At 38.1% G+C, this 18,777-nt stretch overlaps 1 protein-coding gene across 1 annotated transcript in view; it reads left to right on the forward strand.

The window, feature by feature from the left end:
* LOC133993527 (neural cell adhesion molecule 1-like) overlaps positions 1-15,954 on the forward strand; it is a 243,751-nt gene extending 227,797 nt beyond the window's left edge. The window contains exons 20-24 of the mRNA XM_062432516.1: positions 4,921-4,928; positions 6,741-6,940; positions 8,321-8,437; positions 9,933-10,382; positions 15,834-15,954. Of these exons, the coding sequence (XP_062288500.1) occupies positions 4,921-4,928; positions 6,741-6,940; positions 8,321-8,437; positions 9,933-10,382; positions 15,834-15,954 (896 nt within the window). The remainder of the gene's footprint in view (positions 1-4,920; positions 4,929-6,740; positions 6,941-8,320; positions 8,438-9,932; positions 10,383-15,833) is intronic.
* The last annotated feature ends 2,823 nt before the right edge of the window (positions 15,955-18,777 follow it).

The following is an 18,777-nucleotide window of genomic DNA, read 5'->3' on the forward strand; positions in this document are numbered from 1 at the left end:
ACACACACACATACACACTCTCTCTCTCTCTCCTTCCTGCATGAAGGGTTTCCAAAGATGTTAATCAGTCAGAGAGGGAGTCAGTTGTCATGATAATTCTGCTTCCTTGTGCCCAAAAAGAAAACAGATTTTCAATTTCATATTATTTAAATGGTGGTGCAGTGCCACACCGTGGCAGAGCTGATGCAATAATCTGGAGCCTGTCTAGAATAAGACTTCTTAAAACTCTAAGACATACTTATTCTCAGCAAGTTTTGAGTATGAAATGTTTTTAGACAAAAAAAATGACAGAATTAAGTGTACTAAAAAAAAGTATGCATTCCAAAAAAGATGTACTCCATTTGCAAATGTGCAATGCCAAAAGTACTGAAGCTTCAGTACAGTGCCTTTTGAACATGATGGGTGTAATCTAGATGATGACTCCTCCCGCTGGATGGGACATCAAGACAGTGATTTTATAACAGTGTTGGTAGTCCCTCTCCTCGTCTGTTCAATGAGTGTTTCAATGAGTGTCTCCCAAGTATGACACCTGCTTTACATCTCGGTCTAATCATGTTAGTCCTCCTGTTTCTTCTTCTGTAAACACCAATGTGTTTGCTCCTGTACAATATTTTGTGCAATGCCTTGAAGGGTTATTGGTATCAGCAGTGTACAGATCTGTTTACTTATGTCCTTTAATTAGTGTCAAAAATGCACATAAAAACTAGGCACATGCACACGATATGAGTATCTGCGAGCATAAAACCAACATCAAGGAGGCATTTCTGCTCTGCCAGCACGCTGTATTCAGGAATGGAAAAGCAAGAATAAAAAAACAGTTTTTTCCCCCTATCCAGACTCTAGTAGATAGATTAGACAATTTACTCCATAAAGGTATTGTGTGATTGTATTTCAAAAGGTAAAAATAACTTTGTTTTTGAGTAAGATAGAGGAGCTTTGCAGGGCCATAACCAATTAAATAGAGACATGGAATTGGGCTGTGAAATCAGTGAAATCGCCCTTTTTTATGTGTTTTCACAAATAGTATGAAGATTTCACAAATCTCAAAACTGTGTTTTAATGAGTCTCTAGAGTCTCCTTGGTAAACTAGTTCAGATGTGTTTTGACCCAGACCTGGTCTAATGTGGTCTGGAGAAACATTTTCTGTTTTCAGCAAAATAAAGATTTCATTCATGTCTGAAAGTGGGTTTAATCAGTGTTAAGGCTTTTGCTACGAAGCATAATACTAACAAACAGAGAATCAGCTGCTATTGCTATATTTATGGTTCCCTTTGTTCTTTCAGGCAGCCACCGTTCTTTGTGCTCATATCACGTGCACGCGCCTGTTTTTATGTGTGCAGGTTTTGAGACTAATTAAACATACACTCTAATATACACTCCTCACTGCACCTCACTGCGTCAACAATGTTTTGTTGATGCTTGATGATGTCAGTATGTGGTCTCTCTGGTGAATTAAGCATTGCCTCAGTGTGTTGCCATGCAGGATGAGTGACAAAATGTCTTTAATGTCTAATGAACAGTTTAATTTAGACTTGACCATGTTTTTCTATGGCTGCACCAATTATCCCCTGCCAGACAAACTGTGTTTGGTATCTTTGGAAACTTTTCGTTAGACATCAGTTACACTTCTCTAGGTTTAAACATGCTTTACTGCACAACAAGTGTTTGTGAAGATTGAGCCACCTGTGGGTCTGAGCTTGAGGGGTTAAATCACAAAATCCATAAGTATCAAGTTTAATTTATGCATCCAAATTGGTAGTCACTATTTTCTATTTATTAATGCACTGGTACACAGGTTTGACAGATTGTCTATGCTGGAGAGTGTCCAGTTATTGATTTCTCAGGAATGTGTAGTTTTTGGTGAAATTGAGGCTTATCACCAGTCTTTTCTTTGGAGCTAACTCAGTACTGACAAGCCTGTGAAGAGAAATGTTTATGTAGTCCACCCTGACATGTAGATTTGTGTTTTCTCCCTCAGTGAGAACACTTGGTGTGAAAACCCCCCTCGGCTCTGGATACATGCCACATGATTTATTGTAACTGTTAAAATGCAAATAAGGTAGTGGGCAGAGGAAAACAAGTGTTGTCTGCAACACTGTAGTCACCTATAAGTATACAGAGCTGTGGCACGGTCCTGCTATTTTGATCACAGCCATCACAGAAAATCAAGGATTGCAGACTTCTGCAGCCAAGAGTAGGAAGACAGTGAATTTAAATGAAATGTCTAGATTGACCATGAGCTGTGCTTTTACTGGGAAAAAAATGTATATATCAGTCTCATAAAGTGCACTCAACACAAATAAAAGATGTTTGAGAGGCTTGATAATTTAAAAAGAAATGTTATTCATCACTGCAAAGCCTGTAACACAAAGGCTGTCTGCAAGACCTTAACAAGTACAGGAGTTTAAATCATGTATCAACATCAACAGGATTCTTAAGGACTGTAAGGATCTATTTAAAAGTCTGCATTTCAAAACTGAATATGCGTCAACAAAACCTCCCCACTTCAAATGTCCAAAGGCTTTTATTTGCCTACATTTTCGTCAGCATGTTTAGGTGGTACTTGTTCACTTGTAAAGTCTGGAAATTAACTTTTCTGCAGTAAATACAGTGTATGCCACATAAACTGGACCAATGAAAAATTCATTGCAGAAAGCCAGCGTAAAAAAAGAGTGGACATGTTCATAACCACATCAGCTTTTTATTTGGTTAACAAACAGTATGAGAGGAATGAATGTTATATGGGTATATTGATAACTTATTATCTATCATGTGCTGTACTGATTCATATTTTAATCTAAAGTAACATAATTTAATGATTTAATATGATTCGTTGGGTCAGCTGGTCACCCCAAATCCCATTTGATTGGCTAAATCTATGAATACACACATTCTACTGGAAATGAGATTAAATTTGATATTTATAAAAACATAAAAATAGTTCTTGGCATGATGTGAGATGTACCCAAAGATAGCAGAATTATTAACCCAGGGGTATATTTAAAGAGGAACTGGTATCTCTCCCTCTTCTGTGATAAATCCGTCCTTGTGTGATCGATCAACAGTGTAAAATGGCTCTGCATCATCTGTAGAAATCCTTGCACATAAATTCTGAGGAACTGACACTGATTCCTGATGTTTATGGTTGCTGGTTTGGATGAGAGTCTGTTGTAGCTGCAGGGGAAAAAATCAATGTCTATATTTGGCCAGTTATCTGTGGTAACGCCATTAAACAACAAAATGGAATCAGGAAAAAAAAAAAAAGGTCACCACCAACTGCATGTCTCTCAAACAGTTGTGTTGTGTGTTTGATGTTTATTTTTACCACAAGCTTTAATGGTATGATGGCCATTTTCATAATGGATTTCTTTTCATAATGATCTTCGGTAAAGAATTGCAAAACAATCTCCTGTTCCTTGTCCCCGTCTTCAGAGACATTGGTATAATCAGTGGTTTTGTTCCCCTCAGAGACGGATGAGCTCCATCAATTTGTTTAATACAACCAAGCAATGGCTTGTAATGATCTTACATGGTTAATATCAAATTTGAAAAATGATTTAAGGCAGTGTGTGGTGATAAAATACTGTACATGAATATACTTTTTACATTACACATTTATTATTGAGGACACAGTTCCACCTTAAAAAGTATATTAGTGCTTCCCACCACCACTCAGTCATAAAAGGCACCCACTAGCACAATATGGGTAAGTTGAAAAAGCTTCAACTTGATGCACATATACTCTCTGATGCATGATGACAACCAACTGCATTTTTCTTTTAAATTCGCTTATACAAAACCTTATTTTTGTTCTTATTCTTATTATATCAACAGCTTCATAAAATCTCTGTGATATACCTTAAATAAGCTACAGGAGCTTGAATGAGAAAAACGATGCAAAGTACTTTGTTGTGCACACTCATAGTGCCAATGAGGACAAAATAACTTCCCAATCAGAGCTGACATGCTCAGTGCAGACAAGCCCATAAGCTTCAGACTCGAGAGAGACAAGCCACTGCATGCCTCTTTGTATCTGTATTTGTGAATGCAGCATTAGCCATGGAGGCTGCCACTGTATTTAATCCCCTGTTTAGTAGTCCTACTGATGTGATTGTATATAACCAGATTTGTCAGAGTCACTGAGTATTAACATTTTGGGGTCTATGCACCATTTAGCACTGTGAGTCAGTAAGAAAGCACTGCACCACAAATGTTTGTGCTGTTTGAAGTATTGTGGAGCACAAATTTGAGTTCTGATAAGTAGAGTTTTGTGTGTTTGAAGTGACAATCCCCACGTTAACCAATTAAAACAATGAATAGTGAACAGGAGAACTGGAGAAACACTGTACTCTATAGTGACTTGTGTTATTAACAAGGGCGCCACAAGGGGGTGAAAAGCTAGGACAATTAAAAGGGCCCATGACTGACAGGAGCCCTAAAAAATTGTTAAAACAAAAGTTTATTTTTTTAATAAATTGCCTTCATTAATAGACATTAAAATAATATTTTGTTTTCATTGTACTCATAAACAAAAACAAAAACCATTCAAAGCTTCTATATTCAACAAACATCCAAACCAGGTGCGCCACTTTCTCTCAGTGAGTTGCGAGTGAGGAGTGTAATGTCTCAACAGCTTCCTAAAATACAACTAGGGTTCCCCAAAAGAAAAACAAAGGGGAAAAAAGACAAGAGAGAGAACTGAGAGGGCAACAATATGTCTCACAATATTTTCATAAAAGGTATGTTTAGTCCATGAGTGGAAATTAACCTGTTTGTTAAACTGGTAAAAACAGGTTAATGTTCCTTTTGTGCCCCCCAAAGTGTTTGCATTTCCCTCCTCTTTTATCTGAAATGTAATCAATGCAGGTCAACTTTTAGCAGCTTTAATACTAACTCAGTTGTCCCTACTCCTGGTGCCAGACTCAGCAGTCCCGTCCCCCCATGATAATGAAGCAGCCCTACTCCCTACTCAAGGAGGTGAGCAGCATTGTGTTGAATGTCATGTCACATAACATAACTGACGTGGGACTGTGGGAATTTCTTTATTATCAATATTATTATTCAGAATTTAACTTTTCAGTGATAAGAATTGGCAGTATACTTAGTTCAAAATTTGCAGATCATTTTAAAATGTTGTTTTTTATACCATTTTAAAGATGATAATGTTAATTTATTACATTTAGACTATAAAAGACAGTCTAAAGCACATTACTTTAAGAGGGGGTTAGCTTGCATCAAATAGTGAATTCCACTGTCTGCAGAATGCTGCACAGTGTTATATTCTCACAGCTCAATGTCAGTAAATATTGTACAGTCAGTATTAGACTACAGGAGGGTTACAAGCCTGCACAGGTAGTTTTGAATGAATCAGTTTGGTTGTGGATGTGTGGTTACAGTATTTTCAAATGGTTGGTGTGGCCTGTGTTTGGTGGTGGGGCCCAATGTGATGTGTAGCTCAAGGCGCTCCTGTGTGTTAATGTCCAGTGATGACACAAGCATTTTCAAAAGTTATGATTAACTATTTATAAATATTCAGATAAACTGGCCTAGTGTTATCCCTTAAATTCCTGTGATAGCTGATATCCAGCTTTTCTGCTGGAACGCACTTGAAATTTGCATCCAAATATTAAAATTTGACTACCATTTATTAGCCTGGGTTTGTAGAAATGTCATCAAATGCCAAAACGAATGATGAGAATTAAGAAATGCAAAGCCCCCAAAAGCCTGAGCTGCTTTGGACCTCCAAATCCTGTTTATTCTATCCTGTCTATAAGCTTAATGTGCATTTGTTTACGTGGAATAGTCTGTGGGGAAAAATAACCTGCATTTGCACTTTGCCCTCAGAGCAGAATTACAAATGTGATGACTGCTTGCATATTCTTGAGATAAACAGCTATTAATGCTTTTTATTTTATTTTTTTTACGTTTCTCAATAGCAGTTGGGTAGTCATCTTTTTTTAAAGCCTCTGGAAATAGCAGAAGGTCAGAGTTATCAATTATCAGTGAAATATCTCAACATATGTCAGATGGAACGGCAAAACAATGTCCTTAAGTGCCACCAGCAGTTTGATATTTACTACTGGATGGATTTAAATGTTACTATTATGTCTATATTACATTTTTCACACCATAAATATTCAAATTGTCAAGTCATTATTGTCTCAAAACATTTCACAAACCTATAATGAAAGTGAGCCATGTGACAAACGAAAAGGTAGGAATTGAAAGGGTTATTTTACTACAGTGTGATGTAATATTTGGTCTGTATATAGTATACTAAGTACTATATGGATGTTTATAGATGTTTTTAGATCCGGTTTGTCTTCACATACTGATTTAGATTTGTGCTTTTTCAGCTTTGGATTTCCTGTGACTGTGTGTGAAATTAAACACCTCAAGTGTGTCAGCCATAATGACTTTCAAGAGCAAATATCAATATTGTGTTTTTCTTCATATTAGCTTAGTGACGACTCTGGCATGATTTGTCTCCAAATCCCTCCCTGAACAGAAAGACACACTTGAGGTCTTGACAACTGAAACCTGAAGCAATGTATTAAAAGCTTGACTGCATTCCTCATCATCTCTCTCCCTTTTCTAACTTTCTCTCTATCCCCTCTCCTTCATGTTAAACCCTTTCCTCTCTCCTATCTCCTCTTCTGCCCCTTCTTCTTCTACTTCTCCTGTCTGTTGTTGCTTGCGTGTCCACCTATCACTGTCCTTGCCCTTCACGTGTCACAGAGGGGGGTAGCTCAGGCCTGGGCACCGGAGCCATTGTAGGAATCCTCATCGTCGTCTTTTTCCTGCTGTTGGTGGGCATCGACGTCACCTGCTACTTCCTCAATAAGTGCGGACTCCTCATGTGCATCGCTGTCAACTTCTGTGGGAAAACCGGCCCGGGCGCCAAGAGCAAGGACATTGAGGAGGGCAAGGCAGCATTCACGTAAGTAAACAAGAAAAAGATTTGCTCATACTGACTGAGATTGGCAGAAAATTATCATCAACTCTGTGTTCTCTGCAACTCTACTGAGCTTTTTGGCATTTTTCAACCACAACTCCATTTTTGTTAAAGGGCCACATGCAGCCCAATTTTGAATTTGAATCTCTCAAGGGGGGGCGGACCAGTAAATCCATTGCATAATAACCTATAAATAATATATTATATATATTATAACTTCACTATAAGTGGCATTGTGTGTGTTCAATATATGAATGGTTTACAATATGACGATATGTATTCTGGTCAGGATGGAAAAGCAGCAGAAATATTGGAATTACTTTTCTGCAAATTTCATACTTTGCAAAGTTATCCAGTGGCCCGGATTGGACCCCTTGGCGGGCCGGTTCTGGCCCGCGGGCCGCATGTTTGACACCCCTGTCATAAGGTCACAAGGCCTGTCCATATATGGCTTATTGGTAATTGTAATTAACCAGTACAATGGTATTTATTTTAACTTGCACTTATTAGGTCATGTGATCTTAAAACAGATTTTAGTATCCTTACTTAGTTTTCAACATTACATATGTTGTTGTTGTTTTATCTTGCTGTTGGCTTTATTTACTCTTAAACCTGTTTTTTACTGTCTTTTATTGTCTACTGTACATAATATCTTAGAAGAAGCACTTTATAATATTAAAGTGCAAAGCAAGCTTTAACAGTAAAATATTTAAAACTCTATTAATGGATTACTTGTAAATGTCTAATCGTGTTGAAATTTAGTCATTGCATGTTAGTTTTCGTTTGATCAAAAATTCTGCTCAATATATTGAACCGTCTCTCATCACACGAGCTACCAACTTCACAGCATAACGCAACAAATAAATATTTCAACTTAGACAGCACACATAAAACAGATTTATTGAAAGTGAATCATGGTTCATAAAGAGGTGATATTTGGCACCTCAGATCTAAACATGTCACTCCCAGCAAGCAAACGCTTTAAAGCTCAGCACAATCACAGAGCGGGGAGCGATGATAACAGACAAGCCCCCCAGGGGAAACCTACAATCAAACCCTGCAGGCAGAGGATGATCAAATGTAGAAATGTGAGAATGAGAGATAGTTTTTTTTTGGGGGGGGGGGGGTTTGACAGCTTAAAGGACTATACAGTATCAATGTTTCTGCATGTTTCATCCCAGTAACTTTAAATTTTCTTTTACATTGCTGCCAATTATCCTTTAAATAGATTTTATTATCACATTTCTGGAGTGTTTTGGTCATGTATGCCTGTCTGACTGAACTAGCTTACTAGGCCCCACCTTTTCCGTCCAAAAATAAAGCAAAAAAAGTAAATATATAATTCCTGTTTTGCTCCGACAACAGGAAAGATGAGTCTAAGGAGCCCATTGTCGAGGTGAGAACGGAGGAAGAACACACACCAAACCAAGAAGGAGGAGTACCGACTGAGCCTAATGAGACTACGCCTTTGACAGAACCTGAGTGAGTATCTATCTATCTATCTATCTATCTATCTATCAATCTATCTATCTATCTATCTATCTATCTATCTATCTATCTATCTATCTATCTATCTATCTATCTATCTATCTATCTATCTATTTATCTATCTATCTATCTATCTATTAGGACTGGGCAATAAATCGATATTATATAGATATCGTGATATTTTATAGATATCGTTTTAGATTTTAGATATCGTAATATTGTGATATGGCATAAGTGTTGTCTTTTCCTGCTTTTAAAGGCTGCATTACAGTAAATTGATGTAATTTTCTGAACTTAACAGACTGTTATATTATCTGCCATTATCCACATTTTGTGAATGCACCAATAGTCATCTCTACAATATTGTCAAAATATCGATATCGAGGTATTTGTTCAAAAATATCCTGATATATTCTGTCCATATCGCCCAGCCCTACTATCTATCTATCTATCTATCTATGTAGAGGTGAATCAAATCAATATGTTGTTTCCTGCAAACAGCATTTTTACAAATGTAAATGTGGTTTGAGCCAAAGAAGATTAAAATGTTGAGGCACAGTTCTGTTGTATTGGGGTAATACTGACATTTAAATCACTACTCTACTCTAAACACCTTGTATGCTACGCTCAGTCGCCTTTTCCGCACAGTAACTCTGACATGTGATATTACACTTGGGTTCAAACTGCACTGAACTGCTTATGATGTAGATTACAAGACCATTAGTTGTGGAGAAATACCGACATTAACAATTTACAAGAAGTTGTTTGTTTTCATGCTGCTCCACAGTTTGCAAACTCAAAACAGCATGTTGGGGGAAAAGGTACATCCCCAAATCAGGACGGGCCATTTAAAGTCAATGTAGCAATGTTGTTTTCACACTTAATTCAGCCGCTGTATGAAAAGCTTAATGAAACAACACAAATAGGTTTTTTTTTTATAAGTATGTTTGCTTTTGAAAAGACTGTAATTCACAGTAGAGAAGTCCAAAAAAATCACATGGGTGTTTACCGTTTATTAAACTCTATAGTTACCCTTATCTACCAGAAACACCTGAGTTCATACATTCACATCAAAGTAGCAGCATCAAGTCCTGAGTGGGGCTGCAGAGCTTCATTCACTCCAACAAAAAACACAGCTTTACCTGGGTCTTTGTTTTATTCTATTAGCATCCTAATCCCCCCGCCCCCCGAAAACCCTTCCGTCTATATTTTATTGTTGTATTGTTTCTTTGTTTTTTTTTATCCCTCCACAAATATTGTGTTGCTAACATTTTGATTTTGTAGATTTTACTTTTTCACTACAGCACAGTAGAACTCACTCTGCCTTGTTTATGCCCTGACCTGCACCCTCCCTCTACCCCTTTATTTCTCTTGTTGTCCTTTTTTCTTTCTTTCTTTCTTTCCCCCACTTTTCTGATTGCTCTACCTGCTTCACCTCCCCTGTGTCCACTCCCCCAACCCTTCTCACCTGCTCCTCCCCACCAAACAGGCCTGCTGCTGCAGACACCACCTTCCCAGTGGTAAACATGCTCCCCTCCACTGCCACTAACTCAGTTGCTGAGAGCTATAGCACGGCGCAGAGCAGCCCTGCTAGCGAGAACACCACGCTAACCAACACCGCATCCAGCCCCGCCAAAGCCGCCCCCGCCAAGTCCTCCCCAAAAATCAGCCCTGCTGCTCTTAAAGCTAACACCCAACCTGATGTCGGGCCCCTGGTCGACCTGAGCGAAACCCCTAAAGTTCCCCCTTCATCCAACCCAACACCCCTTGTCTCAGAGCCAGTCAGCCCGCCCTCTGATAGCGCTGACGGGCCACAGAACCAGCGTGACCCAGTCAAAGCCCCAGAGAGCACCCAGAATAAGGACTTACAAGTAGACGGCCCGACCGAGGATGCACCTAATGCCCCGTGCACAGACTCAACCACACCAACCCAAAATGAGTATGAACACTTCCATTTCCCCATTCCTTTAGCTTGTCTCTTCTGCTCTGGTCGCATCCCAATAGCCGACAAATGTGCCGTTTTTTTAAAGGAAAATTTCACCCTAAAATGCAAACATGTTGGTTTTGACATCAGATCCCCAGAATACATGCATAATTCTGTACTATTCAGGTACATCACCCGGAATAGTAAGCACATTTTAGGTTTGATCCCACCACAAAATGTTTCAGTGTTTTGATTTGTTACCATCTTCACTTTCCCTCATTATACCTTATCAAGGTTTATTTGCATTTTCAAACAGAATATCATAGTACCCATCTTGTTCACAAGCAGAACAGAGTTTGATTACGTAAGAGTAAACTGAGAAAAATGTGTGATATATTCAGTTTTTGATTTGTATATCTGGGTATGATTAAGGACAAGATGTACAGATAAATAACAGATGAAACGAATGAACAGAACTGTCCTTGCATTCATTTCACACACAAAGACCGAAAAGCTTACCTGCACACAAAAACAGAAGGCCAAAAGATTCAGTCGTGTAGCTCAGATCAAAAGGTTTTTTCAGCTTAATTACAATGTGAAGGTGCTCAAGTGTAGAAAAAAAAAATTGGCTCAAAACAACAGCGAATGTGAGTCACATTCTCATTGGTGCTTCTGAGCGCTGCTGCTTTTCAGTAGATTTTAACGATGTTGCCTGATTTTCTGAACAAATATACAATGTAAGAAAAGATTCAGAGTGAAGCAGTGTTTCCACCGACAACAACCTCATTATACCAGAATGAAATGCAGCCAGAAATCACGTTGCAATTTGGTGAGGGAACACAGATTTGATTGTAGACCTGCTTCACATTTAAAAAGCTCTATAACTAGCCAGTGATATACACATATATACACACCCATCTTTATATTGAAAACATTTCAGCATTTTCTGGGGCTAAAAGAATTTGCATTCTGGGAGATATGGAACTGATTTACAAAGAAAAAAGTGCAACATTATATGCAGCACTTGAAATATAAACAACTGGGATGTCGCCTACTGATGATTATTTGAGGATGAAAATTTAAGGGTGGAATTTTCCTTAAAGAATGACAGATTTTTTTTTTTTTTTGCCATGCAGGTAAGTGGCACATTATTATGATCCTTTGGGATGCCATCAGTGCACACCGATCATCACCCAACCACCACCACTTCCACCCTCCACCTGTTTGTCTTCTCAACCTTTCCCTTACTCCACAGCTTCTTTATATTTCACTCAACCAGCTGCTGTGTGTGTGTGTGTGTGTGTGTGTGTGTGTGTGTATGTGTGTGTGTGGGGGGGGGGGGTTAGGGTTAGGGTTAGGCATTTTGTTTACTACACGCCCCAAAAGTTCTAAAACACGTAAATCAACGCAATGATTCTAACATGGAGAAAACGAACAGATAAATCAGTTTTATAACAATTTGGCTCTCATTTTTATGGCCATCCTTTCTATCTTCAATATGATTGTACTTTCCAAGTGAGAAACACTGTGATGTCGCTAAATAGAAAGCAAATGGGGCAATAAAGATGAGCAGCCAAACTTACAGTATTTGGAAGAGAAAATGAAATAAAATGATTTTCCAAACTGTCAATTGTTAAAAAATCATCACAGTTTACAAAATGATTCCCTGGTTCAACATTGACCAACTGTATTATTTTTTTTCTTTTCAGTTGTGCACTCCATTCTTGACATAATTACCTTCATTCTTTAGCTTGAAAACCAATTGGTGTGTATGAAATTTGCACAGAAACAAGTCACACCTAATGAAGTATTTTATTTTATGTATTTATTGTGTGTATCTAGCAGTAAGGATCATATTTTGTTTGTCATGATTCTTTGCAAAAAAAGAGAAAGTGTAGAGTTCACCCATAGAAATGCAAGGATTTAACTATGGTTTCTTTCAAATATTGCAAATACCTTTACATCTAAATGAAGTGATTTACATAATCTAGCTAAATTGTCATCACTTTAAACTATATTATGGCAGTGTTTTCTCAGATCTCAGCAGTTAATTTCATGAGTACGATGTTATCATAACTAAAACTAAAGCCTCAAGTTCTCATTTAAATTAAGTCCTTTAAACTTCCAAAATAGACTGTTATCTAGCAGAAAGGTGTATATATCTATAGCTGACTATATTAACAATCAAATACCTACAAAATACACAGATAGAAGTTCTTCTATTAAGTTGAGTTTGACTTCCAGTCCTGCTGCAAACCAAAAATGAGAAATTCTTGTTAAATCTACAAAAATCTAGAGATGTTTTTTTGTAGAGAAGTCTGCGGAAGAATACATTGTCTCTCTGTTGTTTAAGGATAAATGAACTTGCTCAAGTATATTAAATACTTATCACAACATAACCTTCAACAGCACCACCTTATTGTTATAAGGTAATAGATGTTGAAAGCCAAATGAATGAATTTCTCATAATTTGTTTTTTTTAGTTTTGATTTCTATAAAAGAAACAAACAAAAAGAAAACTCTTATTTCAGGGTTATTATTTTGAGTTTTGCCTCAAGGCGTTTGCAGATGTTCCTGATTTCTGATGACAGCCTGTGAGGATGATGAGAAAGCTGAAGGCAGAAGATGAATTACAGAGGCTTACTGACAATCACTTCTTCGTCTCATACTTTTGCCCCACTCGCATGGCCAGAAGAAGATGTCAGTGATGAAGTATGGGGAGTTGAGAGCTAGTTGGAAGCAGGGCTCTTGTCAGCTCAACATCACCTTGATAAAACCAAACTTGTCATTCGGGGGGATTTTTCTTCATAACTCTTTGACAGGACTGAAGCGCAGCTCTCCCACTGATCTATGCGGTGATCCTTCTTCACCATCCCAACACTTAAATGTCTTGTCAGGCTTCATGTGGGTTTATTGGATTTCTGAGTGGCATTACTCTTATCACAGCCCATTTTTCTCTCTTTTGACCCCTACATATTGCATGCATAAATACATTTATATATATTTCATGCCGCTGCTTCACACCACATTTAAAACAATGCTTCAAAGGTTTTAATTAGTCGGGGCAGCTTAAAAATACTTTTAATCATGTAAGCGCATTAAAAAACATTAAAGAGAATAGTCAAGATAGTTGCAAATACTTACTGTAAATTACATTAATTAAATATATATTTCACTTCTATGAAAGTGATGTATTGCACACAAATGTAGTGTAATGCATTGTTACTGTGACAAATCACAATGAAGTCAGCCCATAGATTAGAGTGTAACCATAACACCACAAGGCCAGTACTAAAAGTGATTTTGCAGACAGAATCATTTCAACTGTACATTTTTCTGGAGTTATCAAGTGTAGATCAATGCAGACAAAGCTTTGGTAGAAACTGTATCAAAGTGGCTTAACAGTAACTAGCTGGATTTAAAGAAATCATTGCCCATACTGTACAACTTTATGGATAGTGAAGGCAAACATCCTTAAATTGGGTACTAAAGTTGAGGAATGTGAAATATTATAAATGCATATTGTAAATGCAGAAGTTGTGCATAACCAACTGGAACTTTTTGGGATTTGGGTCAGTTAAAAACAGAATAAACTGGAAAAACACAGCAGTGCCAATTTATTATTTTGAGGATTAAAGTTGTGGTGTTTTTATGGCTGCAATTATGTAAAATACTTTGAATTAGCTTAGTTAGCATCACTTCACTTTAATTTGAATAACACTGCCCTAGTTGAGTGCACATGGCCCAGTGTTTTTTCACTTTAAAATTTTGATTCCATTTTGTTATCTAGATAAGTGGGGATTTTAAGATGAGAAGCATGTATTTGAAAAGTGGTTAAAAGAACTGCTCGATAAATCATCTGATGCTCCCTCTTCATTCCTCATTGTCATTACAGTTGTGCAAACAACTCTGCAGATAGATTATAAAAGAAATGAGCTGCCAGACAGGCCAAGTTAGAAAAACAAAAGTGCCAAAAAAACATTAGGAATATGGGACTTATAATAATAATACAAGTCTAGGTGGAGGAGGGAAAAGATCACTTAGCTGTTGCTGGTCAGTGAGTCTGTCAGGTCATAAGTTACTTAACACTATGGACCATGACAAGCTGTTTCTAAAGTAACAACCTGAAAAAATGTATGTTGATTTTTATGGTCCCTTGAAGATAAATTATGTTTTTGTTGAACCTCCCAAAAGAAATGGGAAATGTGCTTGCCTTCATTCTTGCATCACGACCAGGCAAACGGGTCAACTATTTTATAATCCTAGTGTCAGATTGCTATGACATCGACTTTAATTTTGTTTGTTTGTTTTTTTCCTCAAAGACTGTAGTGCCACCTTCAGGTTCATTTTACATTTTCAGCCCCACTTCTGCTCCACAAATCAAAACATCTTCCATTACGTTGTTTTTTGGGGGGTTCTTTTCCTATTCCATTTAACAGTTCAGTCTTGATTTAAGCAACATAAGGGACCAAAGTTTTTAAAAAATCTAGTTTGAAGACATTTTAAAACAGCACTGTAGGAAGTCTGTTTCAGTTTTGAGGCTTGTTGAGGTTGGATTTATTTATGGATGCTGTATATGGGACAGCTGTGGCCTAACTTTGTAAATCCCACAGAGACCGTGTATATGTGTCAGCAGGAGAGAGAGAGAGAGAGAGAGAGAGAGAGAGAGAGAGAGAGAGAGAGAGAGAGAGAGAGAGAGAGAGAGAGAGAGAGAGAGAGAGAGAGAGAGAGAGAGAGAGAGAGGGAGGGAAAGAGGAGTGTACTGATTTAAAAAGGCCATTTGAGAGCTGACACAGAGGACAGAAGGAACGATGACTGTATGTGACACAGCAGTTGAATTGTGAACATTTTTGCAACCACACATTCAAAATGGAAATGTATTCCAACGGTGGCACATATTCTAACACCAGAAAATGTTCATCCTAAGTGAAATATGGCTTTAAAAGTCTCTTCCCATTGTGTCCTGGCTCAGTCCAGACGGCGTGTAATCCTCTTGTGTATTATAGTTTGTGTTGTAGGTTATGCCTCAGTCTTTCATTCCTTCATGCATTGTGCCTACTGTACCGGCCCTGTCTCATTCCACATCGGCATTCATTGTTCCTTGAAAATAGTTGTGACATCCATGTACCCTTATTTGATGTCTGGCTAGGATAGTGAGCTTGATCCCATTATGTATGAAATGCATTCAGTTCCAGGAGGGAAAACAAATTCCCTCAAAGCATCTTGCATGTTTTTCCCCCCATTTTTTTCTCCTTTCTTTGAGAAATGACACAAAAGGCAGCTCAGAGCAGACAGTTTAGCTGTGTGAGAGAGACTTAGTGATTCGCTGCTAACAGACTGTCCTCTTTCTCTCTCTCTCTCTCTCTCTCTCTCTCTCTCTCTCTCTCTCTCTCTCTCTCTCTCTCTCTCTGTCTCTGTGTGTGTGTGTGTGTGGTTTTCTCTTGTTCCTGTGTTTGTTCCCCATAGCGGTAAGACTGTGAAGGATGATAACACTAAAGGCGAGACGGAGGTGAAGAATGCCACAGACGAGGTGAAGACAGTTCCCAACGAGGCTCCCCAGTCGAACGGCAACGAAAGTAAAGCATAATCTTCTCGCCTCGAGAGCAGCAGAAGGAAGAGGGCGGTTAGGGTTGGGGTTGGGGTTTGGGAGGGTGGTTGGGTGTAGGGTTTTTTTTTTTTTTTTTTCAAGGTTCAAAAAGGGGGAGGTGGGTCGGGGGGTCACAGTCACTGAAACCTCAAAGCAATGTCACACACCACCCCATCCCATAAGAAAAAGCAACAGAAAGGCTAAAACACACACACACACACACACACACACACACACACACACACATACAAAAAAAGAAGAAGAAATTATGGGTCTCTTTCTTCAGTGTCTTCTGACCAGGAAAATGTAAAGACCTCATGCACATGCCTTAGTTCCTTTTTACGTCAGTTTCTATTTTTTATTTGTCACCGAGAAAAAAAAAGCGAAATTCATACTCGTAGTCCACCATCCTTCTCGTATGAAATATTCAATTGGTAAACTATAAAATATGGAACAGAATCTATGTTATTTTCCTCTAGATAACAATGGTTGGACTGTAGCTTTACTTCACAGATTACTGCCTTCATGATGTACACACATGAAAAACTGGTACGTTACCAATACTACTATTCTTTATGCAGTATGGTCATCATCATGGTAATGGATTATGGGTCTTTTTTTTTTTTTTCCTTTGTCAATATTTTGTTATGTTTAAATAATGTGCAGACATTACTGCTTATTTAGCTTTTTTTTTTTTTGAATGTGTTATTTCCAGGGCTAGAGATTAGAACATTAGCATGCCTGTTTTTTGCAAAGTTACTGTATTTCTGTACATGTTGCTGCCATTTGGTTCCTCTGTAGATGTTTGTTTTTATGTTTTTTTCTTGAATCTTGTCACCATTTCTGGTCCAGAAATCATGTAGCCTAAGCAACCAGAAGATCAGAAGGAGACACCGGAGAAAGATTTATCATGCCGTTCTAGTTGAGGTTCAGGGGTTGCAATCCCGTCCCCTAAAAATTATGTATATGTTCATGCTAATGAAAATACGTTGGTAAATGGTTAGGGAAAGATTGTGGTTAACTACAGAAAATGTAAACACTTTATGTATTGTTGATCATGCTTTAGATGCCACAAGCGGATATCGTTACCTAGACGATGTTACATTTCTTTCAAACATATTGACTGTTTGTATGAACATAATTTTTAGGGTTGACAGGGTTGGGGAGATTTCTGATTAGTGGTAAGGAAATGGTCACAATGAAGATTATAGCTGTGTTCCTTTTCATAGGCCACATCCCTCAAAGTCAAGAATACATCATACGAGGTCCAACACAGTGTCCCATTCCCATAAAGGCAGAATATTAACAGAATTTTATGTAAACAGGTTTCTCAAAATCTATTAAAAAACAGTCAGTTGTACTGCTTTCAGTCATCATCAACTTGTAAAGTCAGAAAATTATGATGTGGCCAAATATACTGGTGGTACTCATGTGGTCATATCACTGGTAAAATACTCTATGAACTGGACCAATGGAAAAGCCACTACAGGATGTAAATAATAGAGGTCCACCATTACCAGTTTTCCGTCATGCCCCTTGAATTTACACATCAGAACTCTGCCACATCTTGGGTGGTTTGAGGGCAACTTCCTGCTTTGACTTTATGAGTTGATGAGGGCTGATCCAATTCACCATTAAATGTCTCGTTGAGGCTCGGAGTGGGAACAAGAAATGACTCCTCTGTAGACTTGTCTCGTTTCAGAAGGTGGTACAGGTTCAGCCCACCCAGCCTTCGAAAAAGGAGGTGGTCTCTGAAATGGGATACAGCTTATGTGTGCATTGTTAATATTGGCATTTTATTTTATTTAGGTTAATTTGAGAACACACCTTTATCTCTTTCTCTTTCACATACACATACACACACACACACACACACACACACACACACACACACACACACACACACACACACACCCAACCTTTTCCAGAGGTCTCCTTTAAGCATTCGGACCAGTTCTTTACCTGACGGGTTTGGGCTCAACAGTGACTCCTAAAGGCCACATGTGCTCTGTCAAAATGATTTACAGCAGGTTTAGACTGCAAGGAAACTAGCCAAACTAGTTCTTGGTAAACTAGTTTCCACTGCCTGCAATTAATCTTGAATATCACATGCAGTTTGTTGCTTTGGGCTCAACCATCTGTTCTTCATTGTCTGGTTCATAGTCCTTGTTTCCTTCTCTGAGCTAATCGCTGATGTTCACTGCTTATAACTGAGTGCTCACAGGGCTCAGCGTGCTTACATCTCTACACCTTAGAGTGACCAAGCGTCTGATTTAGCCAATGTTTTCCTCTCTTTCACCACAACTGTTGTCAGTGTGAGTTTGTGTAACCACTGCTTCTACCATCTTGCAGTTTAGTCTTTAGTGTGTTTGTGCCTGCAGAGATGTGACATGTATTGTAACTTTAGTACTTAAGTAGACAGTGCCCCTTGAACAACATACAAATACAAAAAAGGCACATTTCTGTCTGAAAATTTCAAAAAACTATAAATGAGCCACACCTATAGTCTTAATATGTTATCTGATCATATTTTAAAGGCACTCCAAAAATTTATTCAGCAAATTATTACAAAGCCACAAAGAGAATATGCTGGTTAACAACAGCTTGTGGAAGAAGCTAATGCTAGTTGTTCTTTGGCCATTATTGTGTTTTTTAAGCATGCTGACCTTTTAGCCAGCAACTGTGATCTCATTTACCACTACAACCAGCATCAGACTGTCTCTGTAAGACCAGTTAAAGACCAGCCAGATCTACCAAACTGCTCCAAGCTGGGTTATTCATTAAGTGTTTGTACTCTTGGTTTACAGTGGACATTGTAAATGA

This window comes from Scomber scombrus, chromosome 14 (assembly GCF_963691925.1).
Source record: "Scomber scombrus chromosome 14, fScoSco1.1, whole genome shotgun sequence".
Lineage (NCBI taxonomy): Eukaryota > Metazoa > Chordata > Actinopteri > Scombriformes > Scombridae > Scomber > Scomber scombrus.